Below are 20655 nucleotides of genomic sequence, written 5' to 3' on the forward strand. Positions count from 1 at the left end.
GTCCCATCTAATCCCCAGCCCTTCCAAAGGCTGAATAGAGCAGAATCACTGACACTCCCATAGCTTGGAAAAGCCTGGAACAATCCTGCATTTTGCTCCACAGAAGACAGTTACTATTTTAACTAGGTTATCTAGTGCAAAGCTGTAGGAGAGACCTTTGGTAAATGCAAGGAAAAATCCCTGAAAAGCCTGTTTTGAAACTGACTTTCTAGGATGTTCAGGAACCAGAACACCCCGTTGTTCACAGCACACCAAAATACATCCCATCCTACAAACACAGCAGGTCCTGCCACAAACAATGCCTAATCACTGCCTATAAAACACAGGAATTGCAAAAGTGGGTGAACATACATATGTAACACAAAGCAAGCCCTCATTTAGCCATTAGCTGGTTTAGAGTTACCTGCAGGTTCTGGATTGTATCTCAAAATAAAGGGCTTAGGACAGGGCACTTCACAGCAGTTATTAAAGAAAAATGCAGCTCTGAGGCTTTGCCACCCTGATGCCTGGCAAGGAAAAGGAGGGGAATTCACAGTGAGGAGAATGCACTGTGGGCAGACACCAGGAACAGGTCACACCAGTGGAGCTCAGGGCTGCCAGCATCTGCTCAGTTTTGTTGTCAAGCTCAGGTAGAGAAGCAGAAGCAAACACAATGCAGCAATAAGTGCTGGGAAGCTCAGTGGGAACACATCCCAGGAAAATTGAGAAGTGACACACCACATCCCTTGGGGAACACCATTAAACCAGCTGGATATACAATGTAAGCAATCCTAGTCTAACCTGGAGGCTGACATGTGCCTTACAAGTTTACACAGAGGGGTTTTGCCTTCCCTGAGCAGAGGCAGGGCAAGGGCTGCAGGGAACTCCCAACAATAAAGTCACTCTGCAGTGCTGAGCTTACATCACTGGCCAGAACCACTGCCAGCCCAAGGAGCTGGACATCTCCCCCTCTGCAAACAGCCCTGCATTCTCCAGCTGACAAGTGCTGGTTGTTGTTCAGCAGACATGAGCAGCTATGATGGAAAAATGGCTCAGAGACAGATGATGCAGACTGTGTCACTGAGAGAACTGAGCAAGCCTTTGTCATCTGAAACAAGTCTTATTTGGATGTTTCACTGCAAGTGTTTTAAACAAGGGTTCAGCAGTAAGGTCACTGCATCTACCAAGCTACTCACAAAATTAACTTTTGAACTCCCAGCAAACCCATTCCAATGGCCCACAGTGAAGAACACCTACCCTCATCTCACATTTATTCAGTTTTTTATTTGCAGCAGAGCAGTGATTTGTAAAGGCTCCCTAAATGCTAAACGTGTACACCAGTGCTTTTAGAAAGAGCCAATCACACAACCCAGTGTTTTTGAGGGAGAACAAGGCAAGCTCAAAGCTTCTGCAGGGCTTCACCTGCTGTCTCCCAGCAGGATTGACATGCATCCACTCCTGCTGCTCACTGGCAGCTGGGGAGCAGTGAACAGGGAAGGAAGAGCAGGGGAAAGTCAGCTCAAAACCAGATTCCACTGATGCAGTTAAGAGCACAGGCTGCCTAATCCCTGCTTGACTGGACATGAGACAAATACAGGAAAAAGGATTAATGGCAAATGTACAGGGAAAAAAAATGCTAATGGGAGAAACTCCAGCCACAACTGAGAAACCAAACTAAGGAACAGTCAAGGCAGCTTCACTGGGGGACAGGGGATGATGATGACAGCACTGAGTATGTGAAAGGCAGCTGAGGAAAGAACTGGAGCAAAAACAATAAGGCAAGCATGAAATAAAAAGAGTATTCAAAGAATGATTTAGATATTGCTCTTAGGAGTAAGCTAGTATCTAGCAGACAAGGGATTGACTTTTGACAGTTTTAACTTTATTTCCAGAAAAGCCTATTTCTGAAAAGTACATTTTTGGAACTGTGTGTTACAGTTCCCTCCAAGGCAGTGATCAATCCTGATGAAGGTCCAAGCACAAGCCAGGGAGTGAGAATTCCTCCTGGAGAATGGGAGTGGCAGCCAGTCAGTCACCAGAACAAAACCCTCCAGCATCAGCATCCCTGGTTGTGCATTAACAGCTTCCTTGGAAGTCATTCAGTTCTGTCTGCACTCCAGTGACATGAACCCAGCCATGTGTCTCTGGAAGGGACAGACATGAAATGCTGCAGCTCATGCACTATGTCCCACAGGCAGGAGCTTCCCAGGGCAGTGCATCCCAGGTACTCCAGATCCCTGCACTAGGCAGCCAGGCTCTCCAGTACACTCAGGGCATCTCAAACCACTGGGAATTATCCTAGGAGAAATATTTCCAACCACTCCTTGTACCTAAATCTTAAAACTATTAAGCTCCTTGTAACATAAATTATGCTAATAATACTCTAAGAAATGAAACAATGGAGGTTATTAAAAAATCACATGCAGCTGGTGACCAAGTGCTACAGGAAAAGCTGCATAAGGAAACAAAAATTGTGCCAAATGGAGAAAGTAAGTCACAGAAAAATGACCCTTTAGAACTTAAGTTATAGAACAAGTCAGAAAAGTTTTGGAAGGGTAAGCAAGGGTGGAGCAGGGAGAAGACATGGAGAAATAATTCTAACAGACTTGGCTGCAAGCAGCAAGGGATGGGTACACGGCACTTTAAAGATGGGACATGCCCAGCAGAGCCACTCTGCTTTGAGGTATTTGTAATTTACATTCTGTCAGCTGGAAGCAAAGAAGAAAAGCTGGACATCAAGAAAACAAATCCAAGAAGGGAGTGTAACAGCAAAAGCTGTGCAATCTATTGTTACACACTGTGCTAAGGCAGACCAACCCAAAGCAACAAATATCCAAGGACTTCTTGCCACATCCACAGAGCACGAGCTCTTCCTGGTCTGAGGCCAGGGATGTGTGCCAGGAGCAAAAACATCACACAAGCAAAGAACTACCAAAGTCCTAAGTGTAAAGCAGGGAATAACCGGCCAGATGAGTCAGTTACTAAAGCACCAGTCTGTAATAACGTGCGTATTGAACGCTGAAAGACGCATTTGCTTTTTTTGAACTCTCATCGTGCACTGAGTCACCCCACAACTCCTACTGCCATTGTTCTGATAGACTCTGTTGGAGCTGGGTTAGCCAAGAATGAGCCATGTGCCAGGCTGCCAAGCCCACCACCAGTGCTTTCCTCCCATAGGCAAATCCACAAGGATTTAACTTGCAGAGGAACCCAGAGCAGCTCTGCCCAGGTCAGCCCCCAGCCCCACACTCGGGGTTTTGTGTGCCAGCGCTCCCAGCCTGGCTCACACGTGCTGTTCCTCTTGCTTTGGGCCACCTTGCAGCTCACACCCACCACACTCTGAAGAACTTGTCTAACTCTGGGCCTAAATACCTCTTAGATCTCATACTCCACAACTACAACCACTGAAAAATCAAATATGCATGAAACAGGCATGAGGGCAACTTAACTAAGTTACCTCTTATGAACTCTAATCCACACCTCCTGTCCATAAAGCTAGACTCACAGGGGCATGAAAAACCCAAGCTGAGAGAATTCCCTGTTACAGGGGGGTGGAAGGCACAGAAGGAAGTGTTCAGGCTCACGACCAACAACTGTTAGTAAACCCCACAAAATTTAAAATAGAAAATCCCAACTCTTTCAGGGCCTCTAAGTCCTTTGGACAAATCACAATTCAAACTTCTCCTTTGGTTGTAACAGATCGAGAACCAAAAGTTTCAGAAGGTCCCAAACACTACAGAAAAACTCTGAAGTTTGCTCTGTACAGATGCTTACAAGATTAAGATAGAATACAGTAAATTTCTGAGCCAGTGTGTGTTTCTGTATCACAGCATGGCTTTTCTCGAAAGCCTTTTCACTTTTGGCAGAGCACAGATGTAAAATGAAGATTTGCTGATTATCCATTGCTGGTGTATATTTATAAACTTTCTTCATCCCCTAAGTGTTAGCTGTCATTCTGAGAGATTCCAGATTTGGATTTTGCTGACTAAATTTAAACTCTCAGTGAAGAAAGACAGCAATGTAAACTGCACCAAGGAGAACTCTGATAATGTGCCCACCTCACAGGGCACAAGACACGGCTACAAGGCTGTATTTTAAGAAAGCTAGGTTTGAACACAAGATGGTCTTGTGAAGAAAAAGCTACTTATAAAGAAAAAAGCCACCTTTCAAAACCAAAAATATTCAACACCTGCCCCCAAATATGAGAAAAATTCAGACATCAGTCAATTTAATAGGCTAAGGTTTTGCTGGGATAGTAAAGCTGGCAAATGAAAACTTAGAGGGAATCAACACAGGACTAGGAACAGCATCACTAACACAAGTGATGTGCAGACACAAATGTTTTTGCCTCTAAGGCAGGTTTAGGGCACGAGAAGACAGAATAGTTAAGGGACTTTTTTTGCCAATATCAACCCTACTTCAGCTGGGAGAGTTTGCCAATGTAGCTGTACCAGAGAGGTCTTTATAGTGCAAATTAACCTGCACATGAGGCCAAGTTCATTTCTGGAATAATTTCATTAATACAGAATGATGTAACATCACTGCAATTTGGCTTGAACATGCTGAAGAGACTTTCAGTAAATAAGCTGCCTCAAGTCAACCCTGTGCTAAAAGTAGGTTTAGTTACCCAAGAGGTAACACCCAGCCATGCTCAGACGTGTTTCCCTGTGAGTCATTTCTATAGAGTACACATTTACCCAAAACAAATACAATAGCCCAGGAGAAGGGCTTTCTATATTAACAGCAACTTTTGGGATGGCTCCTTTACAGAGGCACCATTCAGCAGGACAAACCAGGTGACTGGTTGGTTTTATGGACAAGGTTCAAACATGTTTTCCCTGAACCTCTGAACCCTCCATCAATATCTATCACTGCTGGTGTTTATCAGCAGAAAGGCCACTCAGCAGGAGAGGTTTGCAGATGAGAAGAGGCTGCTGAGCAAGGCTTGTTGACCCCTGACTCAACACTGGTACTGGGGATGGGCTGGGACTCCTAACTCAGCCTCTCCCAACTCTCCCTTCCCTTCTGCCCCAGTTTCAGCGTCAGAGCCAGCAAGAAGGGAGATAAAAGGGTCTGAGACACAGCAGTTAGAGCTGATTTTTATCCTCTGGAGTCAGAGCTGCAGACAAACACAGTTCTCTAAGAATGACCAATATCTCATGGTGCCACTTGTCCTAGTGAGAGAAAGGTATTTTCATAAATTACATCTTGTTTAAAAGCAGAATCTGGCAGAGCTCTGCATTTAGTGCCAGCAGCAAGTGCTGGTTAAGGCCTTGGGAGATGTGAGCACAGGATCCCCCTGCAGGAGCAGGTTTCTGAGGATCAGCAAGGCTTTACCTCCTGTGGCTGTCACCACAAGCTGTATTCAGACATGCTCCCTTGATTCTCCCTGCTGAGAACACATGACATTGGAGATGCAATGCATCACTTCTGGAGGGAACACAACAGGTTTGTTTTGAGTGAACAGATGTAGCTGCACTTACAGCAGGAAAAGTCATCACTACAAACCTACATCAGAAATGGACCTTAAAGAGAGCAGGAGCCACAGTAACATCAGCTACTCCCTGTCCAGCACAAAAAGGGTGTTCAGCAAAGCAGAAAGGCAGCAAAGCACAGCAACAGTTGTAGCAAATTCACTCCTCCACAGCACAGTTTCCCCTGCAGCAAAGAGCACTGCAGGCTACTGAAGTACAAACCAGCAGCACTGTGCCTGAAAGAATTTGACATTTATACAGATGCAATATCCTGGTGTTACCAGAACAGGCCACTGACAGAAGCCAGGGAAAGCTTTCCTGCAGAGGGGTTACTGCATAATTAATCTGTAACACAGGCAAGCAGACTAGCTCTGCTCAGTCTTGCTGCTTAGAGTGGAAGCAGGAGGCTGCACTAGCTGGGGCTGACTGGTTACAGCAAGGCTGCCCAAGAGCAAATGGGATTGCTTCATCTCAGAGCAATGGAGCATTAACAGCTCTGGAAAAACTGCTGAATTATAAATATCCTCCAGGCCTCCCTCACATTCTCTGACATGCAGGCACAGCCTAAGCAAGGATGGGAAGAATGGGAGCTAGCAGGAGAAACAGGCATGATGGAAACAACTAAACTGGAAACCCTCTCCTCAGCCTACACAGATGCAAACAAAAACCCACTGAACACCATGATGCCACATCCATCTCACCTTTGCTGTCTCAAGCATAGATAAAGCCTCAAAGTCTGACACAACACCAGGTGAAAAAAAAAATTCCCTATGCCAGGTTTTTTTTCCAGAGAAGTGCTTCCTTCCTCCTTTCCTGGCCATCTGCATTTTTATTTTGATGAACAATATTATCCCTTAAAGACTGGAAACAGAAGTGACCAGACAGAGAACAAGAGAACCCAACCACATGACCTCTGTAGGTCTCTAAAGCTGCACTGCTAATTAGTGCTGCAGCTTTCTAGCCCTTCCAGGACAGTAAATCCACACATTCTTTTCCTTCCTCCCATGTAAGCACTGACAGTGCTTTCAGGCTGAACAGACAGAATTCATTTCTTATTTAAAGTACAGCATACAGCAGTAAAAGTATTTTTAGCTTCATCCTATCTCCTACTACAACATGGGACCTCCTTCAAGGCCTCCTCTACCATGAGGTAGGATAAACCCAGCCAAAGGAAAGACATAATCCTGCTCTCCTGCCAGCTCAGCCACTCGCTATCCGCAGGGAGTGTGGCCTCTCTATACCACACTGCTTATGTAGAACATCCTGTCTCTCCCACACCTGCCTCCTCCCAATTCTTTAGCCTCCCTGTGCTTCCTCTTCATTGTCTTCCTCATCCCCATAACTCCACCCCAGCTCCTTGGCCTAATCCACTGAGCCACAGGGGTGACCCATAAAGCACGTGACAGTGACACCCACGACAATCAGCGATTTCGAATCGCGCACAACAATTCCCTTTCTCGCTCATCAGATTAAAAATACACCAAACAAGAAGGCTGTTCATGCAGGGAACAGTGGCACAACTGTTTGTCTGGTGGGAAGTGCCTTTCAAACCCAGGCACTAAGATGAGATGCCGAGTCCCAGTGTATGGTACCAGAGGGATGGTGATGCCAACCCCGCAGTTACAACAGCGACGTGCATCGTGTCTCCCAGCAAGTGCATTTGGCACAACGTGAATAAACTGCAAGAGGAAAAAAATAAAGTCTCTCACCCTGCAGGGCAAGCAGCTGGTACTGGGGTGGGCTGACACATCCTGAAATAACACCTGAAATGATCACCTTTACTGCACGGATTACTGACATGCATTCACAGGATGCTGCAGAAGAAATAAGCAGATCCAAACGGTGGTCCAGGGAATTTCTAAAGGCTTCTGGTTATTAAACAATAGCCCAGCTATGAAATAACTTCTGATCCATTTCAGAGTAGGCTGCAAGCAAGTGAAGAGCCCACAGAGGATGCAGAACACATCCTGTTTGAAGAAGGGAGGTCACACACAGAGCCACATCCACCTGTCCTCGCACGGATGAGGCCTCACAGAGCCCCACACACAGGTGGATGCTGCAGAGCTCACCATCCCACCCTGCCAGGCCTGAAGTGAGGGAGGTTTCTGACCTGAGAAGACACTGGCCTCTTTCCTGAAACACTACCAGATGTAGTTTCCTGCAATAAAGTAATAATAAGAAATACATCTGTACCTGCCTCATTTATCTAGAAGCTGGTAACAGAACAACTTGCCACTGGCAACTTATGGCCTATTAAAATACCAACTGCTGTGTAGAGAGACCACAGGTTGCCAGAGGCACGCATGAATTCCTCAGAAATTCAGCTACAAAGCTAGAGTCAACACTAATGGCAGCTCAAGAGCACAAAGAATAAAGGGACTGGAAGCCCTTTAGGTCTTTCCCTGTATTTCAGGAAAAAAAATACATGTCTTAAAGGAACAGGGCCACTCTCACCTACCTACCCTGATTCTCAGCCAGAACTGATGGTATTGTCACCCTGCAAATTAAGTGGGCCACAGAGCCCTGATTTCCCAGCAGAACATTAATGTTCAGTGAGTAATTTCTCTGAGCCAAGGGCTGTTTAAGTCACACAGATAAGGCTGTTGCTAAGAGTCAGCTGTCAAAGCAATGCCAGCTCCGAGTCGGCGCTGAGGGGGAAGTTTGAAAGCCGCCTGTATGTGACCGTATTTACTGATGCTGCACACACAGCGTATCGCTTACAGCGCTCACATCACAGCTTCTGGTCAGCACAGCAGCCTCTGCCTCAGCCACAGCAGCCAGGACAGAGCCAGGCCATCAACAGAGGCTCTTCTTTACTCAGCAGGATACAGCCCCGGTGGCAGGAAGGTTTAAAGTAATTCTGCCAGTCTTGTGACAGGCTTCGATGTGGTGACCGGTGACAGGAAGAGGCAAGTACAGCACAAAGCAAATCAGCCTGCCCCAAACATCTGTCACACCCTGCAGGTGTAGCAAACAGAGGCCAGGAAAGGCTGCTACTAAGGCTGCTGCTAAAAGTGCTTTGCACTCAAAGCACAACTTAATATGGTTTGTGCCGGGGACTTTGCGGTGCTCCATCACTTCTGCAATTTTACCAACACGCTCAACTTGCGAGAGGTTAAACCTCATTCGCTGCTTCTGCTCTCACAACTTGCACCTACATTTAGCTGCACTCCTGGAATGAACCCCCTTTTTGTACTCTCTGTATTTGGTTCACAATGCAAGGCACTGCAGGTACTATGCTTGAATATTATCTTGAACTAGGTCACGTTTCTTGCAAATCACTCCGAGAGGCTGTATTCAAATCACTTCTCCATTAACACCCCCAGCCTGTTCCTGAGGCTCTGCCAGGAAGGAAGGATGTTATGTGAAGCTGCTCTGGAACATGAAAACGAAGTCTATTGATCTGTATAACAGGAGTATTTGTACATGTAGGGAAGGTCAGCAATTCCAGACACATTTGCAATAAAACTACTTTTAAAATACCTTAGCATACCACACGCTCTAGCAGAGGATAGAGCCAAGCACATACTGTCCTAAAATATGGAACTGGGAGAATGGTTTGAAGTCACAGTCAAGTTCCTTGCTCTATTAAACTCTGACAATCCCACTGGAATCAAAAGGCAGCACTCAGCAAGTGATCCCCTTTTCACTACAGCCAGTTTTCTTCCCTCTTGGGGACTCTAGAAGAAACTATTTAGTTACCTAACCTTTGCTTTTTAAGGCTGAGAGTAGTCAAGATTCAGATCTCAACCAGGCTGAACCAGTCTTTCAGTCTCTGGTTAAACAAACAGCTAACGATTTTCCGGTCTGAAAAAAGCTAAACATGGTCAGCCTAATTACCTGAAGTGTCAGGCACAATGACTATTTATGGAAAGACAGTGAAGTAGTTGATTTCTAACTCCCACCACCAAGAGCTGCACTCTGGAGGTGGCACAACTTGCACCTCCCTTCACAAAATGTTTTGAATCACCAGCCCTGTATTAGCAGGGCAATGTTTTACTCCTTTATTTATGTCCTACAGTAGTGAATAAGTTCTGTTTATCACTAAGGCATTACAATGCTTTTTATCCCACCAGCTGCCAAAGGCAAGCAGCTTCAGCTCATTTGTGCCTACACGATGATGACAGAGCCACAGTTACACAAAAGCTGACCTCAGTGCACAGGGAGCTGTCAGTGTGAGCTGCCTTCCCAAATATCAGTGTTCCTCTGGTATTCTGGATGAAGCTTTACACCCCCAAAAAATAAATCAAGTATGCAGCGCAGGAAGTGGCCTTTCATAGTGACTCAATTAAAAACTGCAAGGGTAAGAACATTGTGGGTTCAGGCTCAGCACTGACACACTTGGAGGTCAGACCACCCCAACAGAGTCAGGTCTTCCCAGATCCAGCCCACATGCAAACAGGGCAGGGCTGCAGAGACAAGCTACATCCATTGTTTCAAACTGCTGCAATGAGTGCCAGGATCAGAGAACCAAGCTGAAATGCTGCAGATGCTTGGAATAGCCTGGTCTCAAAAAAAATACAGTGTAAGGTGCCTTCAGAAGACAATGAAGAAGGTGGGAAATGCCCTCAAAGCCGCTCAACTCATGCAAAACAGTCTTTCCTCTGGAGTCAGACAGGGGCTTTCAGAGTACAATCCCTTCCTTCAAATCCAGAAATACCAGAGTGAAACTGCTGGCAGGCTAACAGAACAATGTAGGATGAGGTGTCAGGAGTCTGTGGATAACACCTGGCTTTCCACTTCCTTCACACTGTGTGCCAGCAACGCTGGCTGCCAACACAGAGCCAGAAATCACTCAGCACCAAGCAAAGAGCATCTGGCTGTCACTCAACATGAACTGCAAGCACAGAGGGGAAATTTAATTGAGTCTTCCTCTTCTGGGATACCCAAAGATGTACATGAACTTACTACATCAGCCTGTGGCTTTAGGCACTCCTTTGGACACTCAGCCTGTGCTGATCCATGGATGGGATACTGCCTGATGAATTTATTGTCTCATCTCTCTAGGAACAAAGCTGCACCACCCCCCAGAAAGCTTCAGACTGGTACAAAATGCAGCCACCCACCTGCTCCACAAAAACGGTTGCCATGAATACATCTCTACTTCTCTGTGCCTGCTATTTTTAAACATACTTGGGAGGCAACTGAATTCACAACGGTGGTTGTGCTATTTAAGTCTCTGGATTAAAAATATTCAAGGAATATATTGGTACTTCTCAATATATTGGGAAATACAGCATCTGCCTGGCCTACACCTGGCTCAGATGCCTTTTCAGATGCCCAACTTCTGTAATCCAACTGCAAGGCGATAAACCCACAGACACAATAGATACTTTTATGTATCAGAGCAAGTAAAGTGAAACCTTTGAGTTTTATCCCTCAGAAGCCTCAGAACAGCCTAAGGAAACTTCACAAAGGGAGAGGAAAGGACAAACCAAAAGATTTACAGCTGAAGCTTTAGTCATTAAAATACTATAGTTTAAAGCAAGGCCTGAGCACAGGAACACTGGAAATAAGAGTACCTGCCTGCAAGAAAATAACAATTTAAAAAAAGCCAAACAAACCAGAAAACCCAGGAGAGGCAGATCCCCAAAGCTGAATGTGCTGACAGGACCTGAACCTTTTCCAGACATCCTTGAAATCCTAAGAGCATTTAGCATTTCAGACAGGTTGCCCTCCAGGCAGAAGGGTGAGCAGACTGGGAAGGGGGTCCCAGCCTGGTGTGTGTCCCACCAGAGCCAGAGCACCAGGCTGAGCTGGACTGGGGGCCAGGACAGGCTGATGGAGCCAGCACTGCAGGCTGCTCCTTCTGCCTTGTCCCCAGGTCAAAATGATCCCAGTGTCACCTGGAACTCATTGGGAGTTTCATATTCCCACCTCCTTCCCACAGACATGCATGAGGTGTCAGGTAAGCTTAGTGTAAATAACCTGAAAAATCTGTCTCTGGAGGTTCCTGTACAACACTCCTCTTTCCACAGACAGCTACAAAAACTGATTTAATGTTTCCTGTGAAGAGTTCCTATACCTACTTCTAGCCTCAGTTTACAGACTCCAGGTGACAGGGGACACATTATTCAGATCAGTTCTCTGAAAACACATGGTCATGAAGAGCTACAGCTCAGTCACAGCCACAGACCTCCAAAGAGCCCAGATCACAGAAGCCCAAATCGATTGCAGAGCAAACACCAGAATTTGGACACAAGCAGCTCCCAAGAGATGACCTGCCAGACACTACAACCTCAAACCCAATCAGTTTTGGAAGTGGTTGATTTCAGAGAAACAATCATAGATTCTAAACAACTTACAGGTTTCTAACAAAACATGTATACAGTATCTCCTTTATTTTAACCTTTCCCAGTGAGTATCAGAAAGGTGATAGAAATGAAGAGAGGAGCACAGAGCAAAGCCAAGGCATGACCTGGGAGCCTCTCCACACAGTAACTCTTCTGGAAATTCATCCTCCCTGAAGTTTCTCTAACTGCAACAGGGAAAAATATTTGGAGAAGGTCAAATGACTCAATACCACTGAGAGCCATAACTTTTCAAGCAGGAACAGGTTTCCATGTGCTTTCAGTTAGAGCACAGACAGGTTGGGAAGGCGGGAAACCCCCCAGCCCTCCTTGCCTTTGCTCGTTTCGGAGCTATGTATGTGTTTGGTTTTGAATTACAGTTGATTTTGCTGCTGGCACACATCTGCAAGGCTGAGCGAACTCCTGAACCCCAGCCAGCTCAGCAAACAACCCACACGGCTGGCAGCACCAGCACACCCCAGGGATGGCTCCCAGGAGCTGCTTTCAGGCACAAGGAGAGGGAGATGGACATTTCCCTGCACAGCTTTTCCCCAGACACCATCCAGTGCCACTTATTGCAGGAAGTGGAAGGGTTAATTTCTTCCCAAGTTCACATACTGTTGGAATTCCTTAGATAAACTGCTTCCACCAAACCCAAGGATCTAGCCCCAGGGGAGAACACTAAGGAAAAGCTCTTTTGATAGATTTTCTTCAAAAGAGAAATTAATTCAAAGTCCATTTCTGGAGGTGTTCCACACCCTCAGCTTCTATGGACTTCAGATGAGGTTGCATTGTGCCTCTGGAAAAAAAAAACCCAAGCTTTGAGCATTGCCCTAACACTTCTGTTTGCAAGACAGAAATGTTTCATGCTTGCCCAATAAAATCTTCTCTCCTGAAATGAGAAATGTAGTGCTTTGCTCCCATACAAAGAGGAAAACCAGACCCAACCAGGCTTTAGTCCTGGGATAAAGCAGTTAACAGCTAGCACAAACTAATCCTGTGCCTTTAAAACTGAGCAGTCACTCAGGAAAGTAAAAAAACAAGTTTTGAAAGCCACTGAAGGCTTCCTTCATATTTTGAAGCAGAAAGCAAGTCTGGGCTGTTATGGAATTTGTGTTTGCATACTGTTCGTGATAATCTGTGTGCATAGTTGGAAACAAAGCAAGTTTTTATTAGCAATTAGTAACAAGAGTAGGGACAGACCTGCCTGAAGGAGGCAGAGAAATGCCAATAGAGGAACCTTATAATGTGTGTAGCAGAAGGATTCCAACATGACATAGAAAACACTGCTGCTCTGAAGTGGGAAATGCAATGGCATCAGTTCAAGGAGATAAACTGGGTCTTTAACACTGACAACTCTGACTGCAGGCAGCAGTTTTCCCTTGCACAGCAATTTACAATGCAAAACAACTTCCACCCTTACCAAGAGGAGAAATTCAGTATCAAAGGGGAGAGCAAAGCTGGGAAGGGCTGATTTGCTTAGACATAGCTTCCTACAGAGCTGAGTTTCAAGTAAGGCATGAAGGCAATAGAGAACGGGGTTTGAAACTGTGTGTGAGAACTTGGGCAAGGAGGAGGGGGAGAGAGGAGAGGATTTAATCCCCTTGCAGAGGAGTGACCTCCCACTCCCTCCCCTCCTCTCTGAAAAATTCAATCCAGCTCGAATCAGCCAACACCACCCAGGTTCAGAGCTCTCAGCTATGCACTTCCCCTGCTCTGGAGAATGATAGGGCATGTGGGGCCCTGCAACAGAACTATTAAAATCCCATCAAGGGGTAAGCAAGTGGCTGCCATATGCTAAACCACTCAAGGGAAGAATAACCAGGGAAAGAAGCACAGCCAGGCAGCAAGCCTGCAGGCAGGGTCTTACCTGCTAGATAAACTAGCAAAGTCTCCTCCATCTAGCAGCCTGATCTTGCAGAACAGAACCCCATTGACAAAGGGGACAGCAGTCAGCTCTTCTAGAGTAAAAGTCGTCTGAAACTTGAATTTCTTCTTCTTCATCAAGAAAGCCATGGGCAAATTCAGCGTGCAGAGCTCAGGAATTCCAAACAAGATCAGGGAGAGGTGGCTCACAGCACAAACAGACGAGCAGAGGAAGGGCAAGTCGTTGTGGGAGCACAAGCAGGGGTGAATTCCAGTTCAGTTACAACGAGGGCCCAGCCTCAAACTCACGATTCTCTTCTCTTTGGTGGTCGGATCTGGCTGTGGGATCATCGCCACGGCAGGCTTCAGGTGAGCAGGAAGAGGTCAGATTAAATCTCTGCAACATCTCCAAGTGAAAAGGGAGGGAGGGAAGCTGGGTCTCAGCTCCAGACCAGCAGGAGCTGTCCCAGTTAGAGGCTGCAGTGCTCTGTCTTCAGCACAGCCCCTCCTGAAAGCATCTCTTGTGAGAAGTCATCTCAAGTCCCAGAAGAGGCCTTAAGTCTTTGGGCAGCACGTTCAAAGAGCTTCCAGTCTCTATCTCTTGTGCAACTCTTTGATACAGGTCTTTGGGTCAGCCTTTGGGAGGGAAATGAGTAAATTAGTTCCAGCCAGTCTCGGACTCCTCCTCCTGCTCTAAAACCTGTTTGGATAGGTAATATTCAGTCCAGACTCATTCCAGTCTGAAGAGGTATGGCCCCAATTAGCCCAGCCCCAACATCCTCTTTCCCCTTTTTGCCTAGGGCAAGCTTCACTGTTGTCATCCCCCCTTGTAATTTCTGTTTTGCAAAGCAGCTAATAAAAATTTGCTCTATTTTCAGTCATCATATTTAGAAGCAGTTTACAGCGCAAGATCATTCTAATGTGCAGACTAACAAGAGGAAGGAAAAGCCGTCTCAAGAAATGCAAAATATGTTTCTTTCCTGCATTTCCAACCAGCCCTAAGTGTTAGCACCTGTATCTTATAAATGGAGAAAGCAGCAGAGAGGGGGGAAAAAAACAAGCAGGCTGCTCCAGATTACACAGCATAACAACCGAATCAGGTCATCTGGCTGTCCAATGGCCAGGCCCACCGGGAACGCTGCCTTCACCGGCGCTGCACAGTTCAGATCTGGGGCTGCAGACAGCGATTTCGTTACACATTTACAAAACACCTAAACCAGGGAGGCAGGAGCTGATTAACATCTCAAAGGGACAAGGTTATGAACACCGGGCAGTAAACAATCCTCACTGACTCCGGGAGCTGCCTGCGTGGCTGGGTGGGTGACCAGAGACCCTCTCCCGCCCCGTGGCTCTGCCAGGGCCCGGGCACCTCGGAGCAGAGAGGGCAGACAGGTCAATGCTCCACACCACGAGCAGCACCTGTGCCAAGCTGCTGCCAGGTCTCAGCTCTGGCTACTGTGAGGTCACAGCCTGTCCCCTGGCACTCCGGGGGCACACACTGAATGGTATTCAGGGGCCAGCTCCCTGTCCCAGCCGGGCGCTGAGCTGTGCCCCGGTCCCAGCTCCCTGTCCAAGCTGTGCACTGAGCTGTGCTCCGGTCCAAGCCGGGCACTGAGCTATGCCCTGGTCCAAGCTCTCTGTCTGAGCCGTGCCCAGGTCCCAGTTCTCTGTCTGAGCCGGGCACTGAGCCGTGCCCCCGTCCCAGCCCGGCAATAAGCTGTGCTCCGGTCCCAGCTCTCTGAGCCGGGCACCGAGCCGTGCCCAGATCTTAGCCCACGTCTCGGCCCTCCGAACCCCCGACTGCCCTGCAGCTCGGACCCAGGGGCCAAGCACCGAGCCGTGCCGGCGCCGCAGCCCCGCTCCGGTCCCCCAGCCCAAGCACCGAGCTACAGCCCGGGCTCAGCACCCTCCCAGTCCGTGCACTGAGCTGCAGCCCGATCTCACCCCTCTCCCGGCCCCCCATCACCGGCTGCCTTGCGGAAGGTCTCAGCCCGCTTCCCAGCGCCCTCCACTGACCTGCGGCGCGGTCCCGGCCCGGTGCCCGCCCGGCCCTGCCCGCTCCTCCAGCCCGCTCCTCGCACGGCGGCCGCCGCTCCCCGACACGGCCGCCTCTGCCCGCGCTACGCCAACTGCGGCCGCTACGCCGATAGCGCAGGCGGTGCGCGGGGAACGCGCGGAGAGAGCGGCGCCCCCGCGCTTCTGGAATACCGACGGCACGTAACACCCGCCCTCCCCCGAGACGAGAAAACGCGAGCGGCGCCGCCCAATTGGACAGCAGCAAGGAGGCGGGCTGAGCACTGCGAGGCAGTGATTGGTTATTCCGGCAGGAGGCGGGGAAAAGAGTGCGAGGATTGGAGGAAAGGGCTGTCGGATTGGATAAGCCCCGCCCCCTGCCTGAGGGGGTGGGCGGGAAGCGGGGTCCTCGGTGTCCCCTCAGCGGGAGTTGGGGCGCTGGGTTTCCCGGTCCACACGGTGTCTTGGAGCTCCTGTGCTGGCACAGACCTGCGGTTAGGGTGTCCCTGCCTCGGCCGAGATGATGGCAGAGTCATCTCTGGCTTCTGGAAGTGGGTCCAGCGGAGGGCAGTGAGGATGACTGGGGAACTGGAGCATCTCTGCTATGAGGAAAGGCTGAGGGAGGTGGGCCTATTTAGCCTCGAGAAGAGATAACTGAGAGGAGACCTCATTAATGTGTATAATTACCTAAAGTGGAGTGCCCAGAGGATGAAGCTTGGCTCAGCTCAGTGGTGCCAACCACAAGGACAACAGGCAATAGGCAGAAAGCGATGCCTAGGAAGTTTTACCTGAACATAAGGAAGAACTTCTTTTCTGTGCAGTGATTTCTCACTGGCTCGGTGAGGTTGTGGAGTCTCCCTCACTGGAGATATTCCAGAAATGTCTGGACACGGTCCTGAAGTGGAAGAGATGAGAATCTTGACTCCATGTTTCAGAAGGCTGATTTATTATTTTATGATATATTAAAAGAAAATTATATACTAAAACTATACTAAAATAATAGAAGAAAGGATTTCATCAGAAGGATTGAAAGGAATGGTAATAAAATCTTGTGACTGGTCCCAGCCTCGACACAGGTGGCTGTCATTGTTCATCAAGTAAAAACAATTTCACATGCTGGATAAACAATTCTCCAAATCACATTCCAAAGCAGCAAAACATGGAGAAGCTGAAGCTTCTCATCTTCTCAGGAGAAAAGATCCTGGCAAAAGGATTTTTCATAAAATATGTCTGTGGCAACCCTGCTTGAGCAGGAAGATGGGGCCAGATCACCCACTGTGGACCCATTCTGTGGTTTGGTGACCGACATTGTCTCTGCATGCTCCTGACAGCCAGGAGCTCTCCCCTGGCTGCTCCCAGTGCCCGAGCAGCTCCTCTCAGGGTGACATCCCTCTCTCAGCGTGTCCCTCGGGCTGCAGGCACTCGGCTCCTCAGGCCGCCCAGCGCTGTGGCCGTGCTGTCCCCTCAGGGCACCACGGCCTGGCTGTGAGCTGGAGGGAGCCCCAGGTAGCACAGAGCCCTGGGGAGCAGCACCAGGCAGGGCCCAGAGCTGGAATCTCACCCTCCACAAGTGAGATGTGGCAACCATCCCTTCATCAAAATGGCTCCCTGTCATTATGTGCTGCTGCTGCTGCATCCAGTGCTGTGGCTGGCATCCCTGGTTAGGCTGGATTCCATCCTTTAAGGGCAAGCAGAACAAAATGTCTCTCCTTGTCCTGAAGTAGGCTGCAATCATCAACGTGATTTGCCTAGATTTAAAATTTAGGTGTTTGCCCAAGAGCCTCTGTGGCTGAGAAGTTGAGGCTCATGTGGGAGGGACTGTTCCCAAGGCTGATATGCAAAGCTTGGATGAAAGCCTGGGAGTCCTTGCTCTCTGCCAGGCTTTGATGCCCAGACTCCTTGCCTGTAATCTGCCATCTATGCAGACAATATCAGAGCTATCAAATAATTCCACCACAATGTGAACCTTGGGAAAAAAAAAAAAAAAGAAAAAAGAAAGAGTCTGCTAGGAAAAGTACACAGAAATGTCCTTGGATAAAAGTGAAAAATTGGATCAAGTCAAATGCATTATGATTTTTGCTTACCAGGTTAAGCTTACACAGACTTTGGACTGGGAAAACATTTTGTATTGGCACAGTGAAACCATTACAGGACATACCAGAGTTACCAGGAAACAGCAGGGTTTGCAGGCTGCTGTTACAGGTGAAACTTGGATCCTTCCATCAATTCCTATCTGGTGTTTTCAAGGCTTTGAGGCACTGCTGGAGATGGGCTGGTATTTTTTGATTTCTGTTTCCAGCCTATTAGGAAAGAGCCTGCTAAATATTTGATATTTACAAGCTGTGCTGCTGAAATGCCAGAGGCATCTGAAGAATCCAGCCCAGTTCTCACACCTCTCCTGCCCCAGCACATGCTGACAGACGTGTGGATGCTCTGCTTCCATCCCTAGGTAAAGGACAAACGATCCCTGTGTGTGGTGTGGGAGGAGACTCTGCTATCTGCTATGATTCACTCTGGTAAATAACCTTCTCGAGGGCTTCTCTTGTTTATAGCAACAGCCTCAAATGCTGAAGTTTACAGACACTTTAATCCTTGCTGTTCTCACACATATTTACTTTGCAGTTTTATCAGAGACATCTCTTGAAAACCTCAGTGTTTTTATAATTAATTGAATAATGTGACTGATGTTAAAAATAAATGGATTTGGAATCATGCCCAGCGAGCTGCTGAGCAGTGTGTAGTGTAGCAACCAGAGCTGCAGTCTCAGGGATGTGTGTATTTTCCTAACAAACCCAGTCTCATGACTGAGAGATTAAATCTTTATTAGTTCAAAATTCACCCTGTTGCTTTTGCTGTGTTTATGCTGCATAATTGTTTCTGGAGAAATTCACATGGTTTAAAGGGACAGTGCTCCTGTTTACAGAGGGGATGGGTTGGTCTGAGCCTCCCACAGAGGGAATGTGGGTGTATCTTCATCCATCCACCATCCTTCTGGCTTTATATTATTTTCTGCTCCAGGTGCAATCCATGGGGCCATGTGTGTGTGACCAAGGTGCTTTGATACACATGGATTCTGCTCATCCCAGACTCACATCCCATGGATTTCCCTATGGCTGTGCCCACCTCACCTCTGCTCCAGGAGCCCCAGGCACATCCCTGCCCTGTGCTCTTCCTGCCCCAAGCCTTTCCTGAGGCCGCTCCCCAGTGCTGCCACCACTTCCTCAACTTTTGCTGGCTCAGGGCACTGTCTTATCAGTCTGGGATATTTTTATCAGTCTGTGCTGTGCAGTTAAATCTGGGCCTCACCTCTGCTCTCCTGGAGAGGTGTGCCCGGCTGGCCAGGGCTGGGAGTGCTGTGCTCTGAGGGTGAATATCAGACACACCTTGTCTTGCCTCCTCTCTGCTCTGAGGACACAGATAAAGCAGCAGTGGAGAAGCAAGGTGAGATAAATGCAGGAGGGACAAAACTCACTGAGGTGAAGTGAGGTAGATCCTGTAATGCATTTGGTAAGCCTTCAAATCCTATCTCTTATCCCAAGGGAATCCCAGATGCACAAGCCCTGCAAACTACATCATCAGCATCTTCCTCTGCAAAGCATCATCACGCTAATTCATTTGTCCTGGCAGCCAAATGATTAAAGTTTTAAAACTAAATTACACACGTTGCTGTAAGAGCATAAACACAGTAATGGTTCTCTGTTACACCTGTCGCCTCTGCTGTAATGGCCTTAATGAGCTTTCAGCCTCATCATCCAAAAAAAAAAAAAAAAAAGAGATTATCACAGTCAGTTTAAGCTGTAAATGCATTCTTGGAGCTGTGGGTGGGAGCTGCCCTTGGAACTGGGGCAGGTCCAGGCTGGGGAGCTCCCAAAATGGGGCAGGGGGTGCAGACACCACAGCAGTGCCTGCTGCCAGTTCCCCTGTCAGGGCAAGGGGTACCTGTCCCCACTGCACAGGATTATCCCACGGTGTGGAGTTATTCCAAACTTGCATCTCCTCAGTTTAATAACAGGCTGTGAGCTGCACTTTGACCTGCTTGTGTTTTTCACTTGTTCCATATTTGACTGAACTCATCACCATAAAGGCCAGGAACTGTTTCACTTTCTGTGCCAGGCTGGGTTTCCTGTTGGATGTGCAAAGGACACACCTGCACAGTGGGTTTCTGGCCTGCCAGCACTGGGAATCCTGTTACTGAAAAAAGGGAGCCCAGGAATCTGGAGTCAGTGGATTCCTTTCCTCAAAAATGTGGTTAGACCTGAAAATCCAGCTGCCTGGCTTTTTTTGTTTACTGGTTTCCATGTCTGCTTCAGTGTGTCCTGGGAATGTGCAGCAGAACTCTCTGCTTCGTTCTGTGAGGTCTGGGGGTGGAACTGGATCTTGTTTACCCCTTCCAAAATCTGCAGACTTGGAAGCTGCTTTGCCTCAAGGCTTGTTGTGTTTATCAAGCTTATCCTGTGTCTGTAGCCCAGCTTCCATCCCTTCAGTGTTGTGCTCACAAGAGACTTGCTGGTTGTGGCCTGGTCTGCCCCACTGCCTGCAAATGCTGCTGTTACCCCAAATACATCAGAAACAACCGCAGGTCTGTGGTACCCTGTGATCCAGCAACCTCTAATTTGGGATCCCAGGTGACAGAGGAAAGAAACTGTCCCTGCTGGGCTGGGATTCTGCCTCGGGTTAATCACCTGCACATCTGGGACTCGTGTGCAGGTGATACCGACTTCATTCCCCCACCCAAAACATGGGCTGGAAGCTGGGCTTCTCCATCTCATGGAGTTTCTTACCATGTGCATTCAAATGAGACACAGAATATTAAATCCTTTAATTTTCACACTGACCTGATCACCCTTCTGCTGGCAATACTTGCTGGCAACAACCTGTCAGTGACAACAGGAAAAAACCCACGAACCATCCCCAGAAGGATGCTTTGCCAAAACAGGCTTGAAAACTTTAAAATCGTGCTGGAGGAAGTAGAGGTGATTTGGGTGAGTGTGTGGGGCAAATCATTCTGTCCCTCAGAGAGGATCTGCTCCCAG

General features: G+C 47.9%; 1 protein-coding gene across 2 annotated transcripts in view; it reads right to left on the reverse strand.

The window, feature by feature from the left end:
• EEIG1 (estrogen-induced osteoclastogenesis regulator 1) overlaps nucleotides 1-15797 on the reverse strand; it is a 36482-nt gene extending 20685 nt beyond the window's left edge. The window contains exons 1-2 of one of the 2 annotated variants that reach the window (XM_064727490.1): nucleotides 15626-15797; nucleotides 13614-14245 (exon numbers count right to left, since the gene is read on the reverse strand). In XM_064727490.1, the coding sequence (XP_064583560.1) occupies nucleotides 13614-13759 (146 nt within the window). In that variant the 5' untranslated portion in view covers nucleotides 13760-14245; nucleotides 15626-15797. Of the gene's footprint in view, nucleotides 1-13613; nucleotides 14310-15625 lie in introns of both variants that reach the window. The other variant, XM_064727491.1, reaches the window with a different exon arrangement.
• Between the last annotated feature and the right edge of the window lie 4858 nt (nucleotides 15798-20655).

The sequence above is a fragment of the Zonotrichia leucophrys genome, chromosome 17, assembly GCF_028769735.1.
Source record: "Zonotrichia leucophrys gambelii isolate GWCS_2022_RI chromosome 17, RI_Zleu_2.0, whole genome shotgun sequence".
Taxonomy (NCBI): Eukaryota; Metazoa; Chordata; class Aves; order Passeriformes; family Passerellidae; genus Zonotrichia; species Zonotrichia leucophrys.